Source organism: Psilocybe cubensis, chromosome 13, assembly GCF_017499595.1.
Source record: "Psilocybe cubensis strain MGC-MH-2018 chromosome 13, whole genome shotgun sequence".
In the NCBI taxonomy this organism is placed as follows: Eukaryota; Fungi; Basidiomycota; class Agaricomycetes; order Agaricales; family Agrocybaceae; genus Psilocybe; species Psilocybe cubensis.
The window spans coordinates 302,310-323,316 of NC_063011.1; the positions used below are offsets into that span (position 1 = coordinate 302,310).

The window sequence follows — 21,007 nt, forward strand, 5'->3', positions numbered from 1 at the left end:
GTTGTCGGTGTTGTCGTTAGTATTGTTTGAATGCTACCTTTGCGCCTTTGTCTGTAGCGGTTCTTTCTTGAATATAAATATTTAGTTCAAATTTTTAGTAAGAGCAAAAGCCTTATCCAAAAGTTGTTCCAAAGGACGTCCAAAACATTGTACTCTTTGTTGTGCGCTTTCATTGTCTTAACTACTGAGATTGAAGATGAATATATTTCTGCTATTAGCACTTGTAGATAACAACAAAATTTCATCAAATATTTTTTCTTGTCGAAGATTAAATCAAAACAGCCAGGAATAGCTCATGCTTCGGCCCAAGGTCTTGTAATAAAATGTCTCTGCTGGCAAGCACCTCATCAATATAGTGGCATATAGTATGGTATTTGATCACAGTGATTTTCAACGCCAGCTGGAGTGGCTAACATGCGGCTTATTTGTTTAACCTGAGAATAAATCCTATAAGTAATGTTTTGCATAGTAGGTACAAGTTAAAAGGAAATTGTCCGCCACTGGTGAAGCCTGCCTGCATGTTTTAAATATTCTAAAGTTACGCTGAGACTGATATCCATTATCCAAAAATACTAAGCTCAAGTGGACGTTCTCAGTCGTGGGTTACGCCTGATACGTCGGCCCTATGCGAGTTATTCTCTTTTTTTTTGATGGAGCGTTTGATTAGCTTGTCGCTACGGCCTTTCCGCGCTAGGAGCCCGCTAGTTAGTACTAAGGTTTTATGTGCCCCAGCTCACATTTTATAATCGGGCAGCGCTAACCACCAGGAAGAAATGCATTTATGCAGACAAGTTGAAGAGCCTTTTACAGGTTCAACAAGTACTGTGGGACTCGACGTTATGGCCACTACCCACTAAAACTATAGTAAGGTCGGCCACGATAACTCGTGCCAGGGCGATGGCACTTGCGGCTAAGCCATCTTGCCCCTATGCGAACTAATGATCTCACACACCGATCACGCCCGAAATCCAAACAAGATATAAGTCACTCGAAAAGATTTTCAGTTGAGAGAGAAATTGTGAAAATTCGAGATGAAGAGATAAATTGGGAAGGATGCCAGAAATCCGTTGTTTTGGATATTCTGTGGGTGCGTAGGCTTTGGCGGGAGGTCTGAAAATACAAAGGTTGAGGCAAGCAACAACAGCGACATTGGATGACTTTGGTGTATTTGAGTGAGAGTTTGAAGAGTACGTTGGAATTGCTTCTCCCATGCCAATAAATGAATGACTACTATAAAGGGTGTTCAAGATGACATGGTATCAATAAAAGCAAGAGAATCAATCAGATGATAATTCAGTTACAGAAAATACAATTTGTTTGTGAGATATTGTTCTTGTTAATACTCTTTAAAGCTTGGAACCACCGACAGCCTCGTTGTAGCGAGCCTCAGCTTCTTCAAAGTTGATGACGTTCCAGATGGCAGCAAGGTACTGAATTTGTGCGTCAGACATTGTTCGGAAGGCAGAAACAGAACAACTTACGTCGACTTTGACGTTCTTGTACTGGAGGTAGAAGGCGTGCTCCCAGATGTCGACGCCAATAATGGGGACGAGGTGAAGAAGAGGGTCCTGGTTGGCGGTGGTCGCAATCTCGAGTTGCTTGTTGGCAGGGTTGACGCCCTGACACGAATTGTTAATTATAGGCTACTTGAGACAGACAGATTAGATCAAATACGCACGAGCCATCCCCATCCTGACCCCTGAATGCCGGCAGTGGTAGCATTGAACTCCTTCTTCAGGTTATCAAGCGATCCAAAAGTCTTTTCAATGGCAGACTTGAAGGGTCCGTCACGAAGGACACCGCCGGTGCCTTTGTTGACTGCCGCAGAGGGAGCGAGGTTCTTCCAGAAAAGAGAGTGGTTGATGTGGCCTGATCAGCGGTGATAAGCATTCCGATAACATTTTTATCTTCAGAAATGAAATCGGCACCTCCTCCGTTGAACTTGAGGGCAGCCTGGAGAGCAATTCTCTCCTTGGGAGTCGAGGCTTTGGCGTACGAGGCCTCAGCAGCGTTCAGGGCGTTGACATACGTCTGATGATGCTTAGTGTGGTGAAGAACCATTATTTCTTCCGAAATATAAGGCTCGAGAGCATTGTAAGGGTAAGGAAGAGGTGGGAGTGTGTGGGCCATGTTTATGCGACTGTTAAAGTGGTGGTTGGGGTTTAAAACCTGGAAAGCGCTACGCCGTTTATCGATGAGACTGGCTCGCCGTGTGATGTCACAACACGTGCAGCGTTTATGGCGCAAGCGCGACTGAATTCGAACGTTGAGTCAGCGTAGTATTGGCACAGCCACATTTGCGCACTTCCGTATTCGACGGGCATTCTGGACAAAATTTATGTTTGTGACAATCTGTAAATACTAGTATTGTCAAATACTTGCAAGTCATTTCTCTTCAAAGTTTTAACAAAAATTATTATTTTGATATTCTTAAGAAACAAAGCAGAAATTGCAGATGTTATCTGCCAGCCGAATTACCGACACAGCGACATTCCCGCCATCTTCAACATAAAGTTTTGGGGAGTAACGCTGCAAGAAACATCCTCTCCGTCAAAATTTCTCAAACTTTGCCATTTTTTTGCCTCCGATTTAAACTTGTGTACCTCCCGGAGTAAGATCGTGCTCGAAAGCGTCTGGGCGAGACTACATTTTCCCCTACACTGATTCATACAAAATGACTTTGCCGAATGCCTTCCTACTCTTGGTTACCACGGCGAACAGCTTTACACCAAGAATAATTGCGAGGCTGTGAGTCATGACTGACATCGCGTAACCTTTAAATACCAGTACAGTTCTTTAGAACAGGCGAACCCAGCCTTTTGACAAGGCAAAAGCTACCCTCTCTTTCCCACTGTAACAGCAGCATGCTGTTTTGTGATGTTCAACAAGGCAAAGAATATTCTTATCTCTGGAGGGTCGTTTGTAAAACAGGAAGAACATCATCATCATGGACCGTCTTCGGTGCACATTCAGACCATCAGAAAGAGCGGTACGAACGTCGTTTTATAACTGTTTTTAAACTCTTATCATGTCCTGGTAGCTATGGACCGGTTGATGGAATCTGCATCCCTAGGGGCGCTTCATAACTCAGGAGAAAGACTCGAGCCTCCGAAATGTCATCCCAAGACGCGAACAGCTATACTTCACTATTTGATGAAATGGATCATTGGACACGTCGGATGGGACATATTTGTCCTTTGGCTTTATGGCCCGGCAGGTGCAGGAAAATCGGCTATTGCTCAAACACTGGCTGAAAGATGTTTGGAAACGAACATTTTGCTCGCAACTTTCTTTTTCTGCAGGTCAGATCCAAGGAGGAACAATGACAAGGTTTTGGTTGCAACGTTGGTCTATCAAATGGCTATGCATCTTCCTGGGTTTTGGGAAATTGTCGAAGTGGCTATCGAGCACAATCCTGCCATTTTTCATCTGAACTTTGAGGCTCAATTCCAGACGCTACTTGTCGACCCTCTTCTTCGAATTTCAAGGACCGGCATTTTCGAATCAAATGCTGCTTTCCCATATATATTCATCATTGATGGTCTAGATGAATGTTCTGGCTCTGACTCTCAAACTATAATACTAAATACGATTTCCAGCACCCTTCAAAAGCATCGTTCAGCTCTTCCTTTTAAATTTTATATCGGCAGTCGACCGGAGCGCCACTTGGCAATGTCTTTCTCAACCACATCTCTCAACCATTTAACATACCAGCTGGTACTCGACAATTCATACCACCCCGACAAGGACATCAGACTCTATTTGACGGATTCGTTGCGTGCTATACGAAAGGCCCATGTCGTGCGTGGACATATTCCAGCATACTGGCCGTCGGAGGAAGACGTTAATAGAATAGTCAAGAAATCATCCGGTCAGTTTATCTATGCAGCGACAATCCTTCGATATCTCTCCTCTCCCCGATACAACCCAGTGCACCGCCTCAAGGTCATTCATGGATTACTTCCGCCTGACAACGATAAACCATATGCGGAAATTGACTCTTTATATCACAGCATCCTCTCGTCGGTGGAGAACGTTGAAGCTGCATTGACTGTGTTAGGGGTACATTTGGTCATTCGGAGCTCAATGAGTGTCAACCAACTGGAGAAATTTATGTTACTCCCGCCCGGCACCATTAGACTCCTCTTAGTTGACTTGACGTCAATAGTGACCGTTCCATCTACTAACTGGGAACCCCTTCGCATGATTCATGAATCATTCATCGACTTCCTTTTTGACGCGACACGATCTCTACAATTCTACATTGACCCAAGCAGAATGCACGAAGAGGTAGTGCGGTACTGTGTAGCTCAAATCAAGGTTTTCTGCTTCTCAGGTCAGTCAGTTCTTGGTGTATAACCTGCTCGCTCTAGGACTAAATGTATGGAAACAGTACTCGTTGATCCAACGTCCGAAATTTACTTCCTCATGTACGCATTCCGAGAGCTTGCATATCATCTTTGGTTGTCTGGTCCTCTATCAAGCAATCCTGCTCTATGGGAAGAAGTTCGCACTCTGCCTTTCTTGACGTTTGTGAATGAGATTCACAGGAAGCACACCCTCGTTTCCAGTCGAACTCCAGGAGAGGTCATCAAGCACTTCCTAAATACTTTGAAATGCTCGGTGCGTGCTTGTGTAGTCGACTTCTATGTATTTGTTGACTGTGTATAGGATTTATGGCGTACCGAGGAGCTTTATTTGTATCATCGAGACGTTTGGGATAAAGCAATGCTAGATACACTCTCGTTGGTCCCAAACAGCCCTGGACTTGCGTTCTGGATTGCTGTATGTCTCGAACCTCCTGATTCCCTGAGGTACGGAGTGTATCGCAACACTCTTCTGGCTTTACCCTCCTGTACATTTTCCTCTTCCGATTCACTACTCTATCTGCCGTTCACGCTATTTACGGGCCACATATTACTTCCACCTCACGCGTGTGGCAGTGCCATCCGGCGCTGGTCGCTGGGAGTGTCATGGGCCAGCATCAATGCCGACTACTTTGCTCTCGTCCGCGAATTTCTGGGAGATCCATCCCGCGCAGGATCATACGCCATGGATAAATCCGCTTTTACTTTGGCAGCAGAATTTATTGTCGAATTTGCCATGAGACCCTGGGACGATAAGAAGGCTAAAATTGTTACGGGAAATGATTCTCGGCAATGGGACCTGATCTGGGACGCCCTTGTGTCCGTTTTGTCGAGGGCAGGGAGGTCAGATAAGTTGTTGAAGATGCTCAATCATAGCATCGTAACTTTTACTTTGGGTTGCCCGTCGTATTTCTGGAAAGCAGAGGACGGCTTGCGAACAATGTGGCGAGTCGTTAATGAGTATATATTGGCACATACTGGTACTACTCCCCCCGGATTTGGCATCCTCATTGACTGGACTGACTCGGTAAACGGAGCTACTCAACCATCAACGTATTACATCGGCTCCAAATGGATTCATACGGATGTGGTGTATAATCTGGACAAATCCATCGTAGAAGCGCACTGATTGTTAATGAATAAATAACAATAACCTTCCAAGGAATTAGGGAGCGTTTCACTCATTCAACTACTCTGAGGCGCCTATTTAATGATTCCAATACAATTCATTCATTTTTCCCACATCTATGCTTGATTTAGTACACCAGATTGTTACTTGAAAATGTAGAGAATATGATATATTTACTTCTATATCTTGTTATTTAGCCATGCCTGACCCAGAAACTCCGAGACCGTATGCTTTAATCATCCCCAAGTTAACTTTCTCACGGCCCCAATTTAACAAGTTCAAATTTTGCCACCACACCGTCACGATGAACTAACCAATGCACTAACATACCCCAGCATGCACAGGCATGTACTGACACATCTTGACTGCACTGACATTGCACTGACATCACTGCAGTCTGCACTGACATTGCACTGACATTACTGTGGTATGCACTGACATGCACTGACCGCACTGACATTGCACTGACATTTTCCAGTGCCCAACGATTAAGTATCCTACAAACCCACAAAACTCATTTTTTACTGTTAAAGGCAATTACACCCGATTTGGCAGGGGTTCCGAACCCGTATTGGAATCTCCATGGATCTTTTCTGTAGACGATACATATTCTTCATCAATACTAGTCTCATCTTGCCTGGTTCGTCCGCTCTGGAACTTGAGACCAGATAAATGAGTGATAGTGGAGAGATGGGTGTTGTCAAAACTTGTCATGGAAATTCTTGCGACGACCATGGTTGGAGCCATTCCCTGCAAGTGATATACTCAGCATATGATTATGCGAATGCATAAGAATTACTTACTCCAATAATTGGAAGAACCACCTGTGGCCAGAACTGGCCAGCACTATAGGAAGCGATAGCTCCTGAACAAAAGATGGTGTTGAAAAAAATTACGACAGCGTAAAGAGCTGCTGATTGAATTAATATTTCAACGATGTGCTTGAACCTTCCCATCCGAGTGACTCCATCTAAACGAGCTGTTGTGTGTATCCTGTAACCAATGAGGACTGTCGTAATAAAGGTCGTCCCGAATGATATACAAAGATCAACAACCTGAAGATTGTTTATGAAGCGAGCGAGGGAGGGACTTGTTAACTGCGGAATTTTGAAGGCGTATATCGTAACAACAACAAAGAAGACTTAGAGAGAGGGGGGTTGAGTACTGAGTACTTATGCATCCTCATTAGAAAATCCGGGCGCTTACCAGTTTCTGAGAGAAGAAAAAATAATGGGAGGGAGATGATACGCAATGAGCGACCCCAGATATGAAAACATCGCCATATCTAAGAGGCATTTAGTGAGTCATTGCACATCTAGCTCTGGCCATGTAGAGACACGTACCAGAAGGGAATCAGCGACGATGGGCAGCGAGAACTGGAGCATGACGTATATTATGAATGTCCAAACAGGAGCTTGTACAGAGGCGATAAACATGGTTTCCCTCGTTTCTCCGTTGTCGACAAAGGTCCAATTTAGGCTGTACCAGTTCATGCTAAATATGACAGCGCACATAAGGTACAGAGCTGTTATGGTTGCTACGACAATCCTGCGCTGTGCATTTGGGCCCTTCTTGGACACTGTTGGAGCATGGAGGTCATTGAGACAACTCGCTGGGCATGGATGGATGAAGACCCACAATACAGGTACATAGTACTAAAATACACCATCGTATAAAACCCTAGAGTGCAGAGAGGGAGACAGTTAGTATGTATGAGCGGTTTGCGAAGAAATATCTATATACCCATCAAAAAGCATTGTGTCATTATCGAGTTAACCTGATTGCTGACCACGGATATTTGAATTGAAAGCGGCGGCAATCCTCTGTCATCCGACATTTTGACCAACGGACTGGTGCTATACACGGTTCGACGAAAATTGCGAACCAGCAAAAAGTGCCGCTCGATTGCTTCAAAACACCATGGATTTGGAGAGAATTGGGGTTTCTCAGTGGGTGCTGAATGTGATAAACCATTGTGCGAAATCTGATAGTGGGTATGTGAATGGAAGGCGTTGGAAGAGACGGGGTTGTGATAAATCTAAGGGTGAGTGAGACGCCAACGTCGGCTGCAAAAACCGCCTACTGCAAATATGTGGTCTATAAGCTTGGCTTCTCAAACGGAGACAGTAGCGGAAAATAGCGGAAAATGACATACCTGCATCAACCACACGGATATTCCCAAGTGTAATCATGTGCGCCGCGATTTGTGTTCCCAACACCACGGAACATCGGACAACGGAATTCGCAGAATCGCAATTCCACATACTGCCTGTGTACCCACATGCTGAAAATGTTGTGAGTGGAGAAACTTGAAGGAAATGTAAAAGGAACATCTCATCACCATAAAACAAATAGTCAAAGATCAGTGCAATAAGTGCAAAACATCATCTATGTAAATACAGAAAAACGAAGCTAAGAAAAAACTTGCTAAGGAAATATGTATGTATGTGACAATGCGAATGTAAAAGAAAGTCCCAAATGAAAAACGACATTAATAAGAAAACCAGTGCAGACGAAAGAAAGAAAGAAAGATTGATAGCAGGTTTATGGAGGATGAGGGTGGTAATACAATTGAAAAAATACAGGTGCTAGATGCGATCGCCTCTTCTGACTCACTCACCATAAGGATGGCTGCCAAGAGAGTGTTTCAAATAAATGTTCAAGCGTATGGTCTTCACCGACAAGGAAGCTTTTCTTCCCCACTTGCACATTGCCTTGAAAAGGTAGACCTGAAAGAACAATTTCGCCGACCTTGCGTCCGGGTCCTTGGAGAGGCAACCCTGCGACAGCGATGTTAACAGCTGCGGATCCAGAGAGCCCGGCCGTTGCACCACCAGACCCGAAAATAACCTATGAACCGACAAAAAACCATTTAGTGAGGCAACGTACGTATTGCAAGAAATATAAGATGTACCTTTCCGACAAAATTACTGAACTCTTTCTGTCTGCCAGGTAGAACTTGCACAGGAACATCGACAACCTTCGCTGAAATAGCGTAGCTCTTTCCTTCGCCTGGTCTAGGAACGACAGGGACACTAACCGAGACCAACCAGTCATCTGGCCTTATGTGTCCAAATGCCTTTTCAGGTAACGGGTCCGGGAGGGGGACTTCTGGCGGAAGATCTGGAGCACTGCTGTGCTTCTTATGCCAATCTATGGATGGTGGCACCTCGCCATCGAAGATGATTAAATCGGGTAGTACATGAAAAACTTCGAGGCCAACTGTAATTCCCGTAGGAAGGACCAGTCGTCCCTCCACAACACCACTGGCTAAAAACTGGCTACCGGTTGGGATAATCTTCATGTCGCGGATGGTGACGTCACGAAGAATTCGTGGCCGAGGGTGTGGTGCTGGAAAATCAGCTTCCATATAGACGTCGGATATCAGGTCAGACGACACAAGTACTGTATTGGATTCGCCTGATAGGTAACGGGAGACAAAGTGGGAGAGAACAGGAAAATGTTTTGTTGAAATAGGGAGAACTTCGCCAGACATAGATACGGTAGCATTTTGAGGGGTAAGGCTGAACGGTAGTGTCGTTACAGAGGCAAGTGCGATGGCTACAGTATCTGGAAGAGATACTGTAAAAGGTAGTGACGGTACTGATAAGCTGAATGATGGTGGTGCTGGATTTATGACACTGGCAGTAGCCTGGAGATTGAGTTGGTCGTCATTGGAAGAAACGTTGAAGGATTTGAGCGTAATTAGCTGTGATATAGGAGGCATATCTCTCCCAGGACGGGGAAAACCAGGTAAAGATGGAACTAAAAATGAATAAGTTAAGCGGGATGAAAATGGACAATAATACATACGTTTTATCTGTAGTGGGGTGCGGATGTTGGAGAGTTTACTACTGAACCTGCGTCGCCAATCATACGAATTCAGGGAACCGCCCTGAATATTTGCTTGCCCTACACTTGTTCGTACGGAAAGTACGCCATTCTTCCACGAATTCTTCACGAATTGAAGCAATAAACTGTGATTGGAAGAGATTTGCACTCGTACTGGCTGTGACATTGGGGTTAACCAGGAAACATCATTCGGCGGTTCAACTGAAAGTGGTATTTCGACAGGCGGGATATCCAGGGTTGCAAGAACGATTGTTGGGTCGTATTCAGGTGATATTGAGATGGTGGTGAGGTTGACTGAGACTACATCCAGAGCACGCACACCCCACCGCCCAATAGACTTCCATATATCTGTAAAGATATTATCATTTTCATCAGACTGAACTCCAATGACTGATCCTGCATCCAATCCAACTCTCCCGCGGATGTTTAACCAAATATCACCCTCCTTTGTAATGTTTAGAACGTCGATTCGATCTGGACCGCGGAACACCAGGTTATTCTTGATGATGGCTTGTGGATCCAAGTTGGAAGCTCTGGATGCATAAGACCAGGCCAAGAGAATAGTGAGGACTAGCCCGACAGTGCATATCAAGAATGACGCTACGAATACGGTGAGGAGCTGGGACCTAAGCCCTCGTTGTCGTGAGTTAGAAGACTCAACTGCGTCCTCAAGGATGCCCGATGTTGAGCCAAGTAGTGGAGTTCGTTCAGTAGGTTCACGTGCGCGCGCCTTGCCTTTGTCGACATGCACCGCGCGTGGCTCAGTGTTGTCGTCGCCGTCCATGACGAGCGCGACAATTGGTCCGGGTGGCGGTTAATGATGAGAAGGTGTTTAATTTGGAAGATGAACAAACAAGGGCAAGCTCGGTCAGTCACAATGCGTCACGGATTACGATTCTGTTTTATTTGCCGGGGTGCCGAACGCAGGTTTAGTGAAATCAAATTTGACCCTTTCTTTTATTTATGATCTTTCGTTCAAGTTGGTTACCCTAAGGGCACCGACCGATATAGTCCCTTCAGTTATATGTAGGGCACGATCCTCTCTGCGAGAGGCCGCATAACGTTTACTATTTGTTCAACGTACATGTATCATCGCCCGTAGTGTAGCCACTAGTTGAAATGTTTCACTACGAATCCGTTGATAATCTCCTCTTCTACTCCTTTATCCGTACCCTTAAGTTTCGTTCTTCCATAAGCAGCTGTTCTTGCTCTCCTCCAAGCTTCCATAGTCAACGGTCTTGTTACTGTGCTATCGTGCTGACTTTCCTTGACCGGTTTCAACAATACATCATCATTAGCCATGCAAAAGTAATAGACACCAAGGCGAGAATATCCCTGCTGATCCCGAGGGGGTTGTACCACGCTTATATTCTCGTATCAGCCAATGATATTTTTCAGTAACTGGTGGCCTTACCGATGAATCGTTGTGCGATAGAAACCACCTGATATAAACTCAAGAGCATCACCGACATTGATTACCTATCATTTCCTTCAAAATTTCTCCTTGTGTTCGAAATATGCGTGCACATACCAACGAGTTTTCAATGTGCTTGATCCATTTCCATTTTCCATCCTTAGTCAAAATTTGGAGTGCAGCAACCGGTTGGCTATACAGAATCGTGATGGTACCCATATCTCATGACGCAAGTTGATTGGGTGACCTCTACAACTATAGAACAAAAGCGTACCTGTGTGACCCTTCAACCAGACATTCTTCGCTTTTATTTCGTCCTCTTCAGGCCTAGGATAGCTAAATTACAGCCCAAGTGAATTCAGAAACCGCATTAAAGCTTCAAGGTGTTAAGACTTGCTATTTCATGAAACGAACTATACGCTAGCGGTCAGGTGTTATGTTCCAAAACACTAAACTCAGGACGAACTATAGGTCTCGCCAACACTAGAAAAGCCGTGCATGTCTACAAAGGTTTCCTCTGGAAGCTCCATACCTAGCGCGAGAAGCCTGACATACCCTGATAAATTTTAAAGACTCCAGGAAAGAACATCTTACCGCAAAATTGGATGTAAGACGCCTTCGTGGCAATGTCGAGCGTGTTTTTCAAGCTCAGGAACAAAGGGTCTCAGTGCTTCAGGGTGTTGGCGCCTTGCAACATCTCGGTTTACTAAATCCAATTAAAATTTGGCCAAATATTAGCAAGTTCAAATAAGAATCGCACTGTTATACGTCTCTATTTGATCGCGGACGCCGCCGTCAATATGCTTCAAGATTTGTAAGATACAACAAAGCATCAAAGAAAGCGACCAAACTCACCCAGTATCCTCTCGGCTTGTAACCCTGAAAAGAACCTGTCTCCTCTATCTGAGCGATGTATTCCTTTTTCTCATCCTCCGGTACTCTGGAGAACGGGATATCGGCAATGTCAAATATTCTTTCCGTCTAGTGTATTGCGATTACTATGACCATGGTTGTCGACATATATAACACGAAACGGCATACCTGCGCAGTATCATATCCGTGGTTAATCACATATAGAAAACCATGCTCCTTCATCGCATCTCTGACTTGCGATGCAAGTGAATGACGCCCTTCAGGCGTTCCGACCGTGGCGAAATCGATGATCGGTAACTCTGCATAATCCACTTGGTACATTGATGATTGAGCCGCAAATACACTGCCAAATTATGCTATATAACTCTTACGTTTTTCATTTGTGGGAGGGGCAGGCATCCAACGTGGTGGTGACTCAAGGAAATTCATTCTCAGTGCGAAGTGGCGATTTGATATTTTGCTGAAGGGGCGAAGTTTGAGATAGTCGGAGTAGCGCTGAGAATGATCCCAGAGATTTGTGTCCAATTTGATTATGTTGCGTGTTATCGCGATTGTTCCACGCCAATGTACGTAAGTGCCTCGCCCCTTCCCAGCATGTCTCAGTAGCCCAAAAGTAGCCTTTGATATCAATAAGAAATATATAAATATAGAACAGCACTTATAGAGAAGACTGGTGATGAAAAGGGTATATAGAATTTGTGTAACGAGAAGGGCAAGCTGGACAATATCTCCTAATGTTAATGCCGAAAGACGATAACAATTGCGGGTGCGCGTACTTTATCCACAATCCGCCACTTATTTATGTTTCCATGCATATCTTCTTTGCGTCATTTTGATACTATACCGTTCTCCGCCCTATTTTTGTAAGAGAAACTGAAGTTATTTCAGCACGTCTGCAGGTGGTACAACTCGGAGAACAAGGCTTTCATTGACGGGCGCTAATATAATTTGGCCATCAGCCAATCCTCGACAGGGCGCCTAAAGGCAAATGATGAGGTCTGTTCAATCCACCACGCCTTAAAGCTTATTGTATTGAACGGTATTATTCATTTAGTAACACCAGGGGTACTTTACAAGTATAATGCCTGTAAACAGATTCAACTATCGGTGTTACTTGCTCTGCAGATGTGCTTTACATCAATTGTAATGCTTGACTACGACACCATTGATGATCTCTTCTTCCACTCCATTCTCGTTGGCTTTCAGCTCTGTTTGCCCATATGCTGCCGTCCTACCTTTCCTCCACGCTTCCATGGTAGGAGGTTCGACGCCGTCAAATCTTTTTGTTACTCCAAATCTTTGGAGAACTGGGCTCTCCATAATTGGTGCTAATTTGACATTATCATCAGTCAAGGCAAAGTAAAATGCACCAAGACGGGTGTATCTGTGTTGATCCGGCGGTGGTTGTACGACTCTGACTGGCATATCAGTCTTGGAAACTATAAGAATCAAAACAGACGTTACCTATGAATTGTTGCGCGATAGAATCCGCCAGAAAGAAACTCGAGTGAATCTCCTACGTTGATCACCTGTTACGAAATATAAATAATTCACGGCGGCTTGCGATAGTTGGCTGAGACACACCAGGCCATTTTCAATGTGTTTAACCCATTTCCATTTACCATCCTTGGTTAGGATCTGGAGCGCCGCAACTGGCTGGCTGTACAGAATTGTAATAGTCCCAAAGTCTAGCCTCCCTTTCTATTGAATTTCTCTAGTTATGACAACAATGATGATAGTACGCACCTGTGTGACCTTTTAACCAAACGTTTTTCGTCTTACTTTCTTCCTCTTCAGACCTAGGATAACTATGCTTTCATGTGAATTGGTTGATATGGGAAGGCAGCAAATCCAAGCAATTTACTATTTCATGAAGCGAACTTTATCAAAAGAGTAGGTTAGGTCTATGATGCGTTTGTTCTCTGTTGAGTTCGCACCGTATGTTTCGCCAATGCTGGAGAATCCATGCATATTAACGAACGTTTCCTCGGGGAGTTCCATTCCAACAGCCAAAAGCCTAAAATATCCTCTTCAGAAGCAGAAAAACACAGTTTCAAATGCCAGGACAGGTACCTCAGAATGGGGTATAGGACTTCTTCATGGTTATGTCGAGCAAACCTGTCAATCTCAGGCAGGAAAGGACGCAGAGCCTCAGGGTGCTGGCGTTTATTGACATCTTTATTGACTAAAACATTATTGTGTATGAGTTGTTTGTTGCCCCGGTCTCGTAGCATGGGATAACGTACTATTGTAATGCTCTAGTTGGTCCCGAACACCACCATCGATGTGCTATCCACATAGCTACAGTACAGCAACTCGCTTTCGCCAAAACGACTCACCCAGTATTGACGCGGTTTATAACCTTGGTAGGAGCCCGTCTGCTTTATCTGTGCAACATACGTCTTCTTTTCTTCTTCCGTTACCCTGGAAAATGGTATATCGGCAATGTCAAATATTCTTTCAGTCTGAAGATGTATACCTGAGCGTTCAAGCGATAGCGCATTGGTCGGACTAAGCGTACCTCAGATGTAGTATATCCGTGATTTATAACATAAAGGAATCCATGCTCCGCCATAGCATCGCGTGCTTGCTGAGCGAGCTTTAAACGTCCTTCTTTAGTCGCCATTTCCGAAAAATCAATAATGGGCAAATCGGCATATTCCACTTTCAAATAAACCAATGTTAGCCTAACTAAGATGCATTTGATGGCGACTTACAATCGACTTTGGTGGGAGGCGCCGGTACATAGTGTGGGGTTTCCGGGTTGACGATCAGTCCAGGCATTATTGTTTGGCTTGCACGTTAAAGGACGGTATGTGGGGTGGTTTCCAAGACGTGGGTAGATAAAGGATTTTTGATGGTCAGGTGTGTCCGAACCCCCAAGTCATGCTCGAATGACGCCATTCATACCCAGGCAATGCTATAAACACTGCGATTCTCTCAGGGGTGGAGGTAGTAGGTTGAAGGTGACCAATGGAGGATTTGTCTTCGGCAATATTCAAGTTCCTCCCTAAACACACCATTAAAAATTGAACTCATATTAACTTCGGCATAGCCGTTGCCGTCAAAAATTTGGGATGCTTATGCTAACGCTAACACGGACTTGTGAACTTCCATGATTGTGATTGTAAACTATTCATGCGACCCCAATCACGTTAAGCCGGCGTAAACCGGTCCCCCTGGTGAACATATGCCTATTAGAACACAGTATTGTAAGTTTAGTGTCATTAACAAAGTCATGAGAGGCACTTTCCTGGTTAGCGGCATCCCTACGGTAGACATTAAACAGAATACCAGGGTCAGTTGCCTAAAAGCGTATCAAATTAGCAAAATTAACACAAACCAATATCAGAAATCTTGCCTTGTATGCACCAGGGAAGTTTAACCCGGATGGGTTAAGGCTTCTTCCATCGGTAACTAATGAAAGATGGTTATATTGTTCGTTTTGAAAATTTTTAGAGTGACTGGTTACCTGTAAGTTGTATGCAAACTTCAAGAAGAAAATTGAGCAGTAATTTATATCTCCAAATATTGACTTACCGGGATAGAATTGAGGGCCTCCTTGACTCGATGCTGCATGCAAAGCTAGATTCTCGTGACGGAGGAGCTATTATCAACGTTAAAGGCGATGACTACGTCTGTTCAGTGTTATACCTCACATAGCTGCCTGAAGAAATATTATTTGGGATCCTAACACTGTACGTATAATTATTCTTGGCCAAAATATCGGATGCCCATATACCATTAGAATAGACGTCTTGTTGGATCTGAAATTGCGAATCGGGACATTAAAAGCATCTCAAGTGCTTACGCCACATTACCTTAAACCATGGAGATCCGGTATCTCCTTTGAACGTTGAGCAGTCGTTCGTTGGACACTTAGCCATGTAGTTCAATACAGGACCGTAATGTCCAAGGGGCCAAGTGTTCCATAGCACTTGAACCGTCCCGCCTGCCGATATATTTGCCTGAATAGGTCCCTTTAATAGAAAGTATCTCAATCATTCAATCATATTAGGCGGGAGTTCTTAACTTACGGGTGGAAGTTTCTGATTGCCAATGGAGCAGGTGATGTCGCGAGATGTGACGTTTGTGATGAAACCACTATCGAGCTTGGTGCCCCGGACAACTCTCAAGGGCTACGGTGATAATTAGTATATCACAACTGGGGCAAACATCCGTGATTCTTACCTGAGGAGTAGTATATGGATCTGGCATGAGGGAGGTTGGTGATAAATATAATGATGAACAAGTTATGCCCTGCCTTTATGGCTGTCCGTTTGCACATTTAATGTCAAAGTATAAACTTCTTTCCCCATACATATAAGTTGCAATTTTGATTGAACTCAACTACATACCTTGGTGTCCCGGTTGTAGAGAAATGGTTTCCGAGCATAGAAGAAATTATCCCGATCATTGTCTTTGCATGCCCTTCAGTTTGAATGGGAGCTGCACACATAAGGGTATGCTACCCGTACATAAAAAATTCAGTACCATAGTCTGTGGCCCTCTCCGCATGTATCTTAATTTTTGTCCGAAGATATAGAGTTGTCCAGAAGAACATTATGCGTGCCGTCCGTGCCGTAGAGGCGTGGGAACTCGACTTTTGTCCCGCTTTGCAGTGGATTGCTACTTGTGAAGACAGTAGGATGGTCGTTACAAGATTATACAATTCATTAGGAGCATAATTTCATACATTAAAATAACATAAGACTACATATAGGCTATTCCAATGCAATTTTCTGTCTTCAACCTCAACGTTAGGCCTTTTTAAGCCTTAGCACGCAAAGCACTCGTATCACATTATGAAGACAATCTACTTATGCAATTCAGCATTCACAGGAGGATATTTACTGATTGTATAAATGTGAATCTTTTGAAGTGTTCAATCAGCGTGTGTCGACAGGCATACAGGCAATGAACTGTAATTTGTGTCCTTATTTGCCGAGATTTGCCGATTCTCACGATGTCTAGGCATGCACGGCATCGACAGAATGCCGAAAAATGACAGTATATCTTCGGGATGAAGAAAGGTAGAAATAATCATACGAGGAACATTCAGATATAAGTGAGGGAACAAAATATGTGTAAAAGGGAGTGTTTGCCCTATGTAAGGGATTGTGATTTGTATATGTGGGCACCAAAACTACATGTATGGTACTGAAAATTGTATCCGAGGGTGCAACCTATGAATGTATGGATACAAGATTTATATGTTCGGAAACCACCTTTCTCTATACTGGACACCAGATTATGTATATGGAATTGTGCATAATTGCGACTTCTATGTATGGAAAAAAAAGTTTATAGATTGGTATTAAATGTGCAAACGGACAGCCATATGCCTTTGGTGACATCCCACCCAGGTATGTCTTTTCCATTTATTCTCAAAAGGGGAACGTAGCCGTGTGCGACAGCCTGTCCGATGACAGTGGAAGATACAAGCGCGAGAATTGAGAGAAGACGCATATCGCAAAATCTTAATAATGATTGTCTACTTCGCCGCCAACTCTTTTATTCCCTGGAATAATTCATGGAATAATTGAGGTTAATGGACAAATCCCGCTTTGCGCCCAAACAACCAAGTCTTGATTCTGTTCCAGGGTCACATAAACTTGGCATTTTTATGGTGTCGTGATGTCGATGACTCGGTACCAGGTTCTGTAAATTCCCCACCATTACCATTCGATATTCAACAATCTTCGGCAATTTTCGTATCTTCGGATATGGCAACCTCCAAAGTTCTGTTGTCAGATCCAAATTTAGTCTGATGGGAGCTGCCTTGTTAAAAGCATCATATTCGGATTCTTGGTCAGCATCTGTCTAAAATGATCGTTCCTACACATTTCTGCCGACTGACGACGAATGGCACCTCAGCGCACCTTGCTAGCTCAATGTTTCTCTTTCACTACAATTTGAGTTGGACCTGATGTCAAGCAAAACACAAACACAATTCGACTTGGACAAACCTATTATAAGACGTTCGAGAGGAGCCTGCGCGGAATGTAGGAGGAAGAGAAGTGAGTACCTGCGTATACAGTTATGGTACCGGTTGATTTCATCAATTGTATTTGAATAGGTAGATGTGAGTTGCGCTGTTCAGCAACTATTTCATGCAGTTTTATACCTTTCTTTAGGCGACAGTGCCAAACGGCCGGGAAAAAAGTGTACCAGTTGCGAGCTGGCGAACATTGATTGCAACCCAGTGGTATCCCAGGCAGGCATTGCGTTTCTTTGTCTTTTCGTTTCATCGCCGTTGATTCCCTTTACTGCAGAAACCACAAATACAGAAGCAACAAGAGTACGCCTAATGATTACGAACAGAATGAAAGACAACTGATGCGTCGCGTGCATAGTTATATTCGAATCTTGGAGGCGAGAATTAAGAGATTAGAAGGGTATATACAGGCAGTGAGTTGTTTTAATATTAAGCCTCCAGACAAATCACTGTAACTATTGCGTTGATAGCTCTATCCAGACGAAGAGGTAGATTACATCATTGGAAAACCTCCTCCCGTCATCAAACGCAGGGATCGAGCTCAATGTCCCGTTCCCATTATCCCCTCTCAAGAAGAATCCATCGCGGAAACACCTGAAGACTTTGCCGAAATTTCCGAGGCTGATGACATGGCTCATGTCATGCTGGCGAAACAACTTGAGCGTATAACATTAACGCCCACCGCTTCAAACCGTTTCTTTGGCCAAGCGAGGTGCGCCGATGTCCTAAAACATAGACATTTCCATTAAAATGCAAATGTAGTCCTATCATGGCGGTTCAACAGGCTTCAACGCTGAGAAGCCGGCTGACAGGTGTCCCTGATACAGGATTGGATCCTAAGGAATATCGACGGCCGTTATACTGGACAATGAGCCCGGTACGTGGGTCTTGATCGCAAGATGCAGTTGTTTGACTAGATATTGCACAGTGGGCATACGACTACGTTTGTTCTCCTGAGTCACCATATGTATATCCAGAATTCGATCTTCTCTTAAGCCTGGTCACCATTTACTTTGAGAAAATTAACTGTCTAATTCCTATCCTTCATGAACCTACCTTTATGCAGGATCTTTTGTCCTGGAAGCATTGTCACGACCAATCTTTTGGAATGACTGTTCTCTTAGTATGCGCAAATGCGTCGAAGTATTCGTCGGATCCTCGGGTACTTGCATCTCCAGATCACCCTCATTCAGCTTCTTCCGCTGGATGGCATTATTTCTCTCAGGTGCCGATACATCGAAAAATAATGCTGTATACAGCAACAGTCTATGATTTGCAATACTACGCTGTACGTGGATGACTTCCTTGATCATGTAATCGTGTTCATTGAACGCGAATGTGCAGCTCGCGGCAATCTTTATCGGTGGAACTTCGCTGTGTCCTGTATCATGCAATTTGCTTGGCATAGGATTAAGATACGCCGTAGAGCTGGGTGCACACCGCCGAAGGGGAACAAAGCGTTCATCTGTCGATGAAGAGCTGCTAAAACGTGCATTTTGGTTCGCCCAAGACACTTAATTGCTCCATTGCCCATCCTGACATATTCCGCAGGGCATTGTACTGTTTGGATACGATTAACAACTCATTCTATGGTCGACCTGCCGGTATCTCCCATGAATCGTGAGCTTAAGTATTTTCGATTTAAATCTCACAATAATTCTACGTTCCTAGGCTCGACATTGAGTACCCAATTGAATGTGATGATGAATACTGGAGAAGCGATGATTCAGAGGAAGCTTTTAAGCAACCCTCAGGGAAACCATGCTCGATTTCTAATTTTATTTGTTTAATCAAGCTATGCGAAATCCTGGGTTTCGCAACAAGAACTCTTTATTCCACCAAGAAGAGCAAAATTCTTTCAGGATATTTTGGGACTGATTGGGAAATTCGAATGGTCTCTGAACTCGACTCGTCTCTGAATAAATGGAAAGCTTCCCTCCCTCCCTATTGTATGTTGAACTCTCCCTCATTGAGCCACACTGACTTTCCCATAGTGGTTTGGGACGCTGACAGAGAGGACTCGGTGTTTTTTCACCAATCCGTCAATCTTCACGCAATGTTTTCCTATGTTCAGATGCAGGTTTATAGGCCTTTCCTGACAAAACAGTCTCCCTTGTCAGCATCCTCTCTTGCTATGTGTACAAATGCTGCCAGACTGTGTACGCACATCCAGGAGGTAGCCATTGCCAGGGATCTCTGTGTCTCATCACACACAATTGTATGATTTTGACTTGTTGTTGGCAACCTACTACAAATTCGATTGCTGAAATATACTTCTAGTATAGTGCGTTCACTGCGGGGATAATTAGTGTTCTATGTCTATGGGGAAGCCAAAGGCCAGGTTACGTTGGCGATCACCAAAAAGAAGAAGAAAATCTTGTGAAATGTGTTAAAGTCTTGGGAAAATGCGAAACATTGTATGGTACCGCGTTCTGACTCTGCAAGATTATTTTCTGATTCATTAGCATGTCCTAGATTTCATTTGGCCGGCTCATTACGGTACGTGGTGTGTAGCCCCTCTGTTGTTCCTTTGATTGTTTACTGTTGGATTGATAGCGACATTCTGTGTGAAGCTGGGGCTGTCAGCCAGGTCGACGACACTCGTGATCCACAGAGCTTCCGGTTGGGAAGTAGTCAAACCGAAAGCAATATACATGACCACGCCTTTGACACGCAAACCGTAGTAGAAGAGACCACTTCATCTGCAAACACCGATTGGGACCTTTATAGATTAATCCTCACCGAGATGGGACATCGTGAGGTCGGGTCCACGAGTGCACCTACCGTCGATACTCAGGTCACAGCACACGAGGCTTCGCAACCACCCGACCCTGCGACTTTCAACTTTTGGGGCGATCCTTCCGCAACCTATACCAGGTATGTTACTCTGACCATTGCCGCGCGACTGTTCCTCCTATCTCTTTCCTGTAGCTTCGAGGAATGGGACACACTTGTTCGGGATATACGCCATTTGCAATGGTGCGCTATGATCTTTTGAGCACCATCTGTAACTTCCACCTAATGACGTGGATGCAGAGAATAACGCTCTACGCCACTGGAAATTTCCTTGGAAGGAAAACCTTTGTCAAACTGAGGTCGTCAAAATATTCCCGGGCCGGGTGTAAGTGCGAAACTTTGGAAGCTGGTGTACTGAACAAGCTGGATTACTGTGTTCCATCTATCGCTACTAAACTGCCTCTATGCAGAATTGTCATGTAGCTGGGTAAAGCAAGCTTGGCTGTTCATACTCTGGTCCTCTCATCGTACGATTCGGATATTAAATATTCAATAAGTACTATCATTGACCAGACGTTCGGTTTGACCACTGATTCGGTTTACCCACCTTCCCGTGCTCCGTTTCTTCTGTAAATTGA

At 44.2% G+C, this 21,007-nt stretch overlaps 6 protein-coding genes across 6 annotated transcripts; 2 read left to right on the plus strand and 4 right to left on the minus strand.

The window, feature by feature from the left end:
* Positions 1-1,346: 1,346 nt before the first annotated feature.
* JR316_0012823 (Superoxide dismutase [Mn], mitochondrial) lies at positions 1,347-2,130 on the minus strand (the record flags this gene model as incomplete). The annotated part of the gene is made up of 4 exons (XM_047898442.1): positions 1,347-1,430; positions 1,482-1,619; positions 1,679-1,869; positions 1,929-2,130. 4 exons carry the CDS (start codon positions 2,128-2,130, stop codon positions 1,347-1,349), a joined length of 615 nt encoding a protein of 204 aa, XP_047741990.1.
* A 747-nt stretch (positions 2,131-2,877) lies between these two features.
* JR316_0012824 (uncharacterized protein) lies at positions 2,878-5,496 on the plus strand (the record flags this gene model as incomplete). The annotated part of the gene is made up of 4 exons (XM_047898443.1): positions 2,878-2,989; positions 3,041-4,336; positions 4,394-4,623; positions 4,672-5,496. 4 exons carry the CDS (start codon positions 2,878-2,880, stop codon positions 5,494-5,496), a joined length of 2,463 nt encoding a protein of 820 aa, XP_047741991.1.
* A 537-nt stretch (positions 5,497-6,033) lies between these two features.
* JR316_0012825 (uncharacterized protein) lies at positions 6,034-10,132 on the minus strand (the record flags this gene model as incomplete). Its single annotated transcript, XM_047898444.1, has 8 exons — positions 6,034-6,246; positions 6,300-6,361; positions 6,703-6,781; positions 6,840-7,108; positions 7,652-7,761; positions 8,117-8,346; positions 8,411-9,261; positions 9,310-10,132. The coding sequence occupies 8 exons, from the start codon at positions 10,130-10,132 to the stop codon at positions 6,034-6,036; spliced, it is 2,637 nt and encodes an 878-aa protein (XP_047741992.1).
* Positions 10,133-12,772: 2,640 nt separating this feature from the next.
* On the minus strand, positions 12,773-14,419 carry JR316_0012826 (UPF0676 protein; the record flags this gene model as incomplete). Its single annotated transcript, XM_047898445.1, has 10 exons — positions 12,773-13,049; positions 13,100-13,164; positions 13,220-13,323; positions 13,382-13,448; positions 13,517-13,652; positions 13,709-13,820; positions 13,882-13,924; positions 13,975-14,100; positions 14,157-14,299; positions 14,353-14,419. 10 exons carry the CDS (start codon positions 14,417-14,419, stop codon positions 12,773-12,775), a joined length of 1,140 nt encoding a protein of 379 aa, XP_047741993.1.
* A 366-nt stretch (positions 14,420-14,785) lies between these two features.
* JR316_0012827 (Polysaccharide monooxygenase Cel61a) lies at positions 14,786-17,104 on the minus strand (the record flags this gene model as incomplete). Its single annotated transcript, XM_047898446.1, has 10 exons — positions 14,786-14,829; positions 14,885-14,942; positions 14,997-15,052; positions 15,108-15,125; positions 15,176-15,242; positions 15,295-15,402; positions 15,457-15,615; positions 15,673-15,774; positions 15,827-15,846; positions 16,981-17,104. 10 exons carry the CDS (start codon positions 17,102-17,104, stop codon positions 14,786-14,788), a joined length of 756 nt encoding a protein of 251 aa, XP_047741994.1.
* Positions 17,105-17,974: 870 nt separating this feature from the next.
* On the plus strand, positions 17,975-20,631 carry JR316_0012828 (ABC-transporter-regulating transcription factor; the record flags this gene model as incomplete). The annotated part of the gene is made up of 12 exons (XM_047898447.1): positions 17,975-18,046; positions 18,104-18,345; positions 18,396-18,510; positions 18,562-18,921; positions 18,978-19,132; positions 19,185-19,253; positions 19,305-19,582; positions 19,628-19,851; positions 19,914-20,050; positions 20,109-20,132; positions 20,190-20,510; positions 20,565-20,631. 12 exons carry the CDS (start codon positions 17,975-17,977, stop codon positions 20,629-20,631), a joined length of 2,064 nt encoding a protein of 687 aa, XP_047741995.1.
* Between the last annotated feature and the right edge of the window lie 376 nt (positions 20,632-21,007).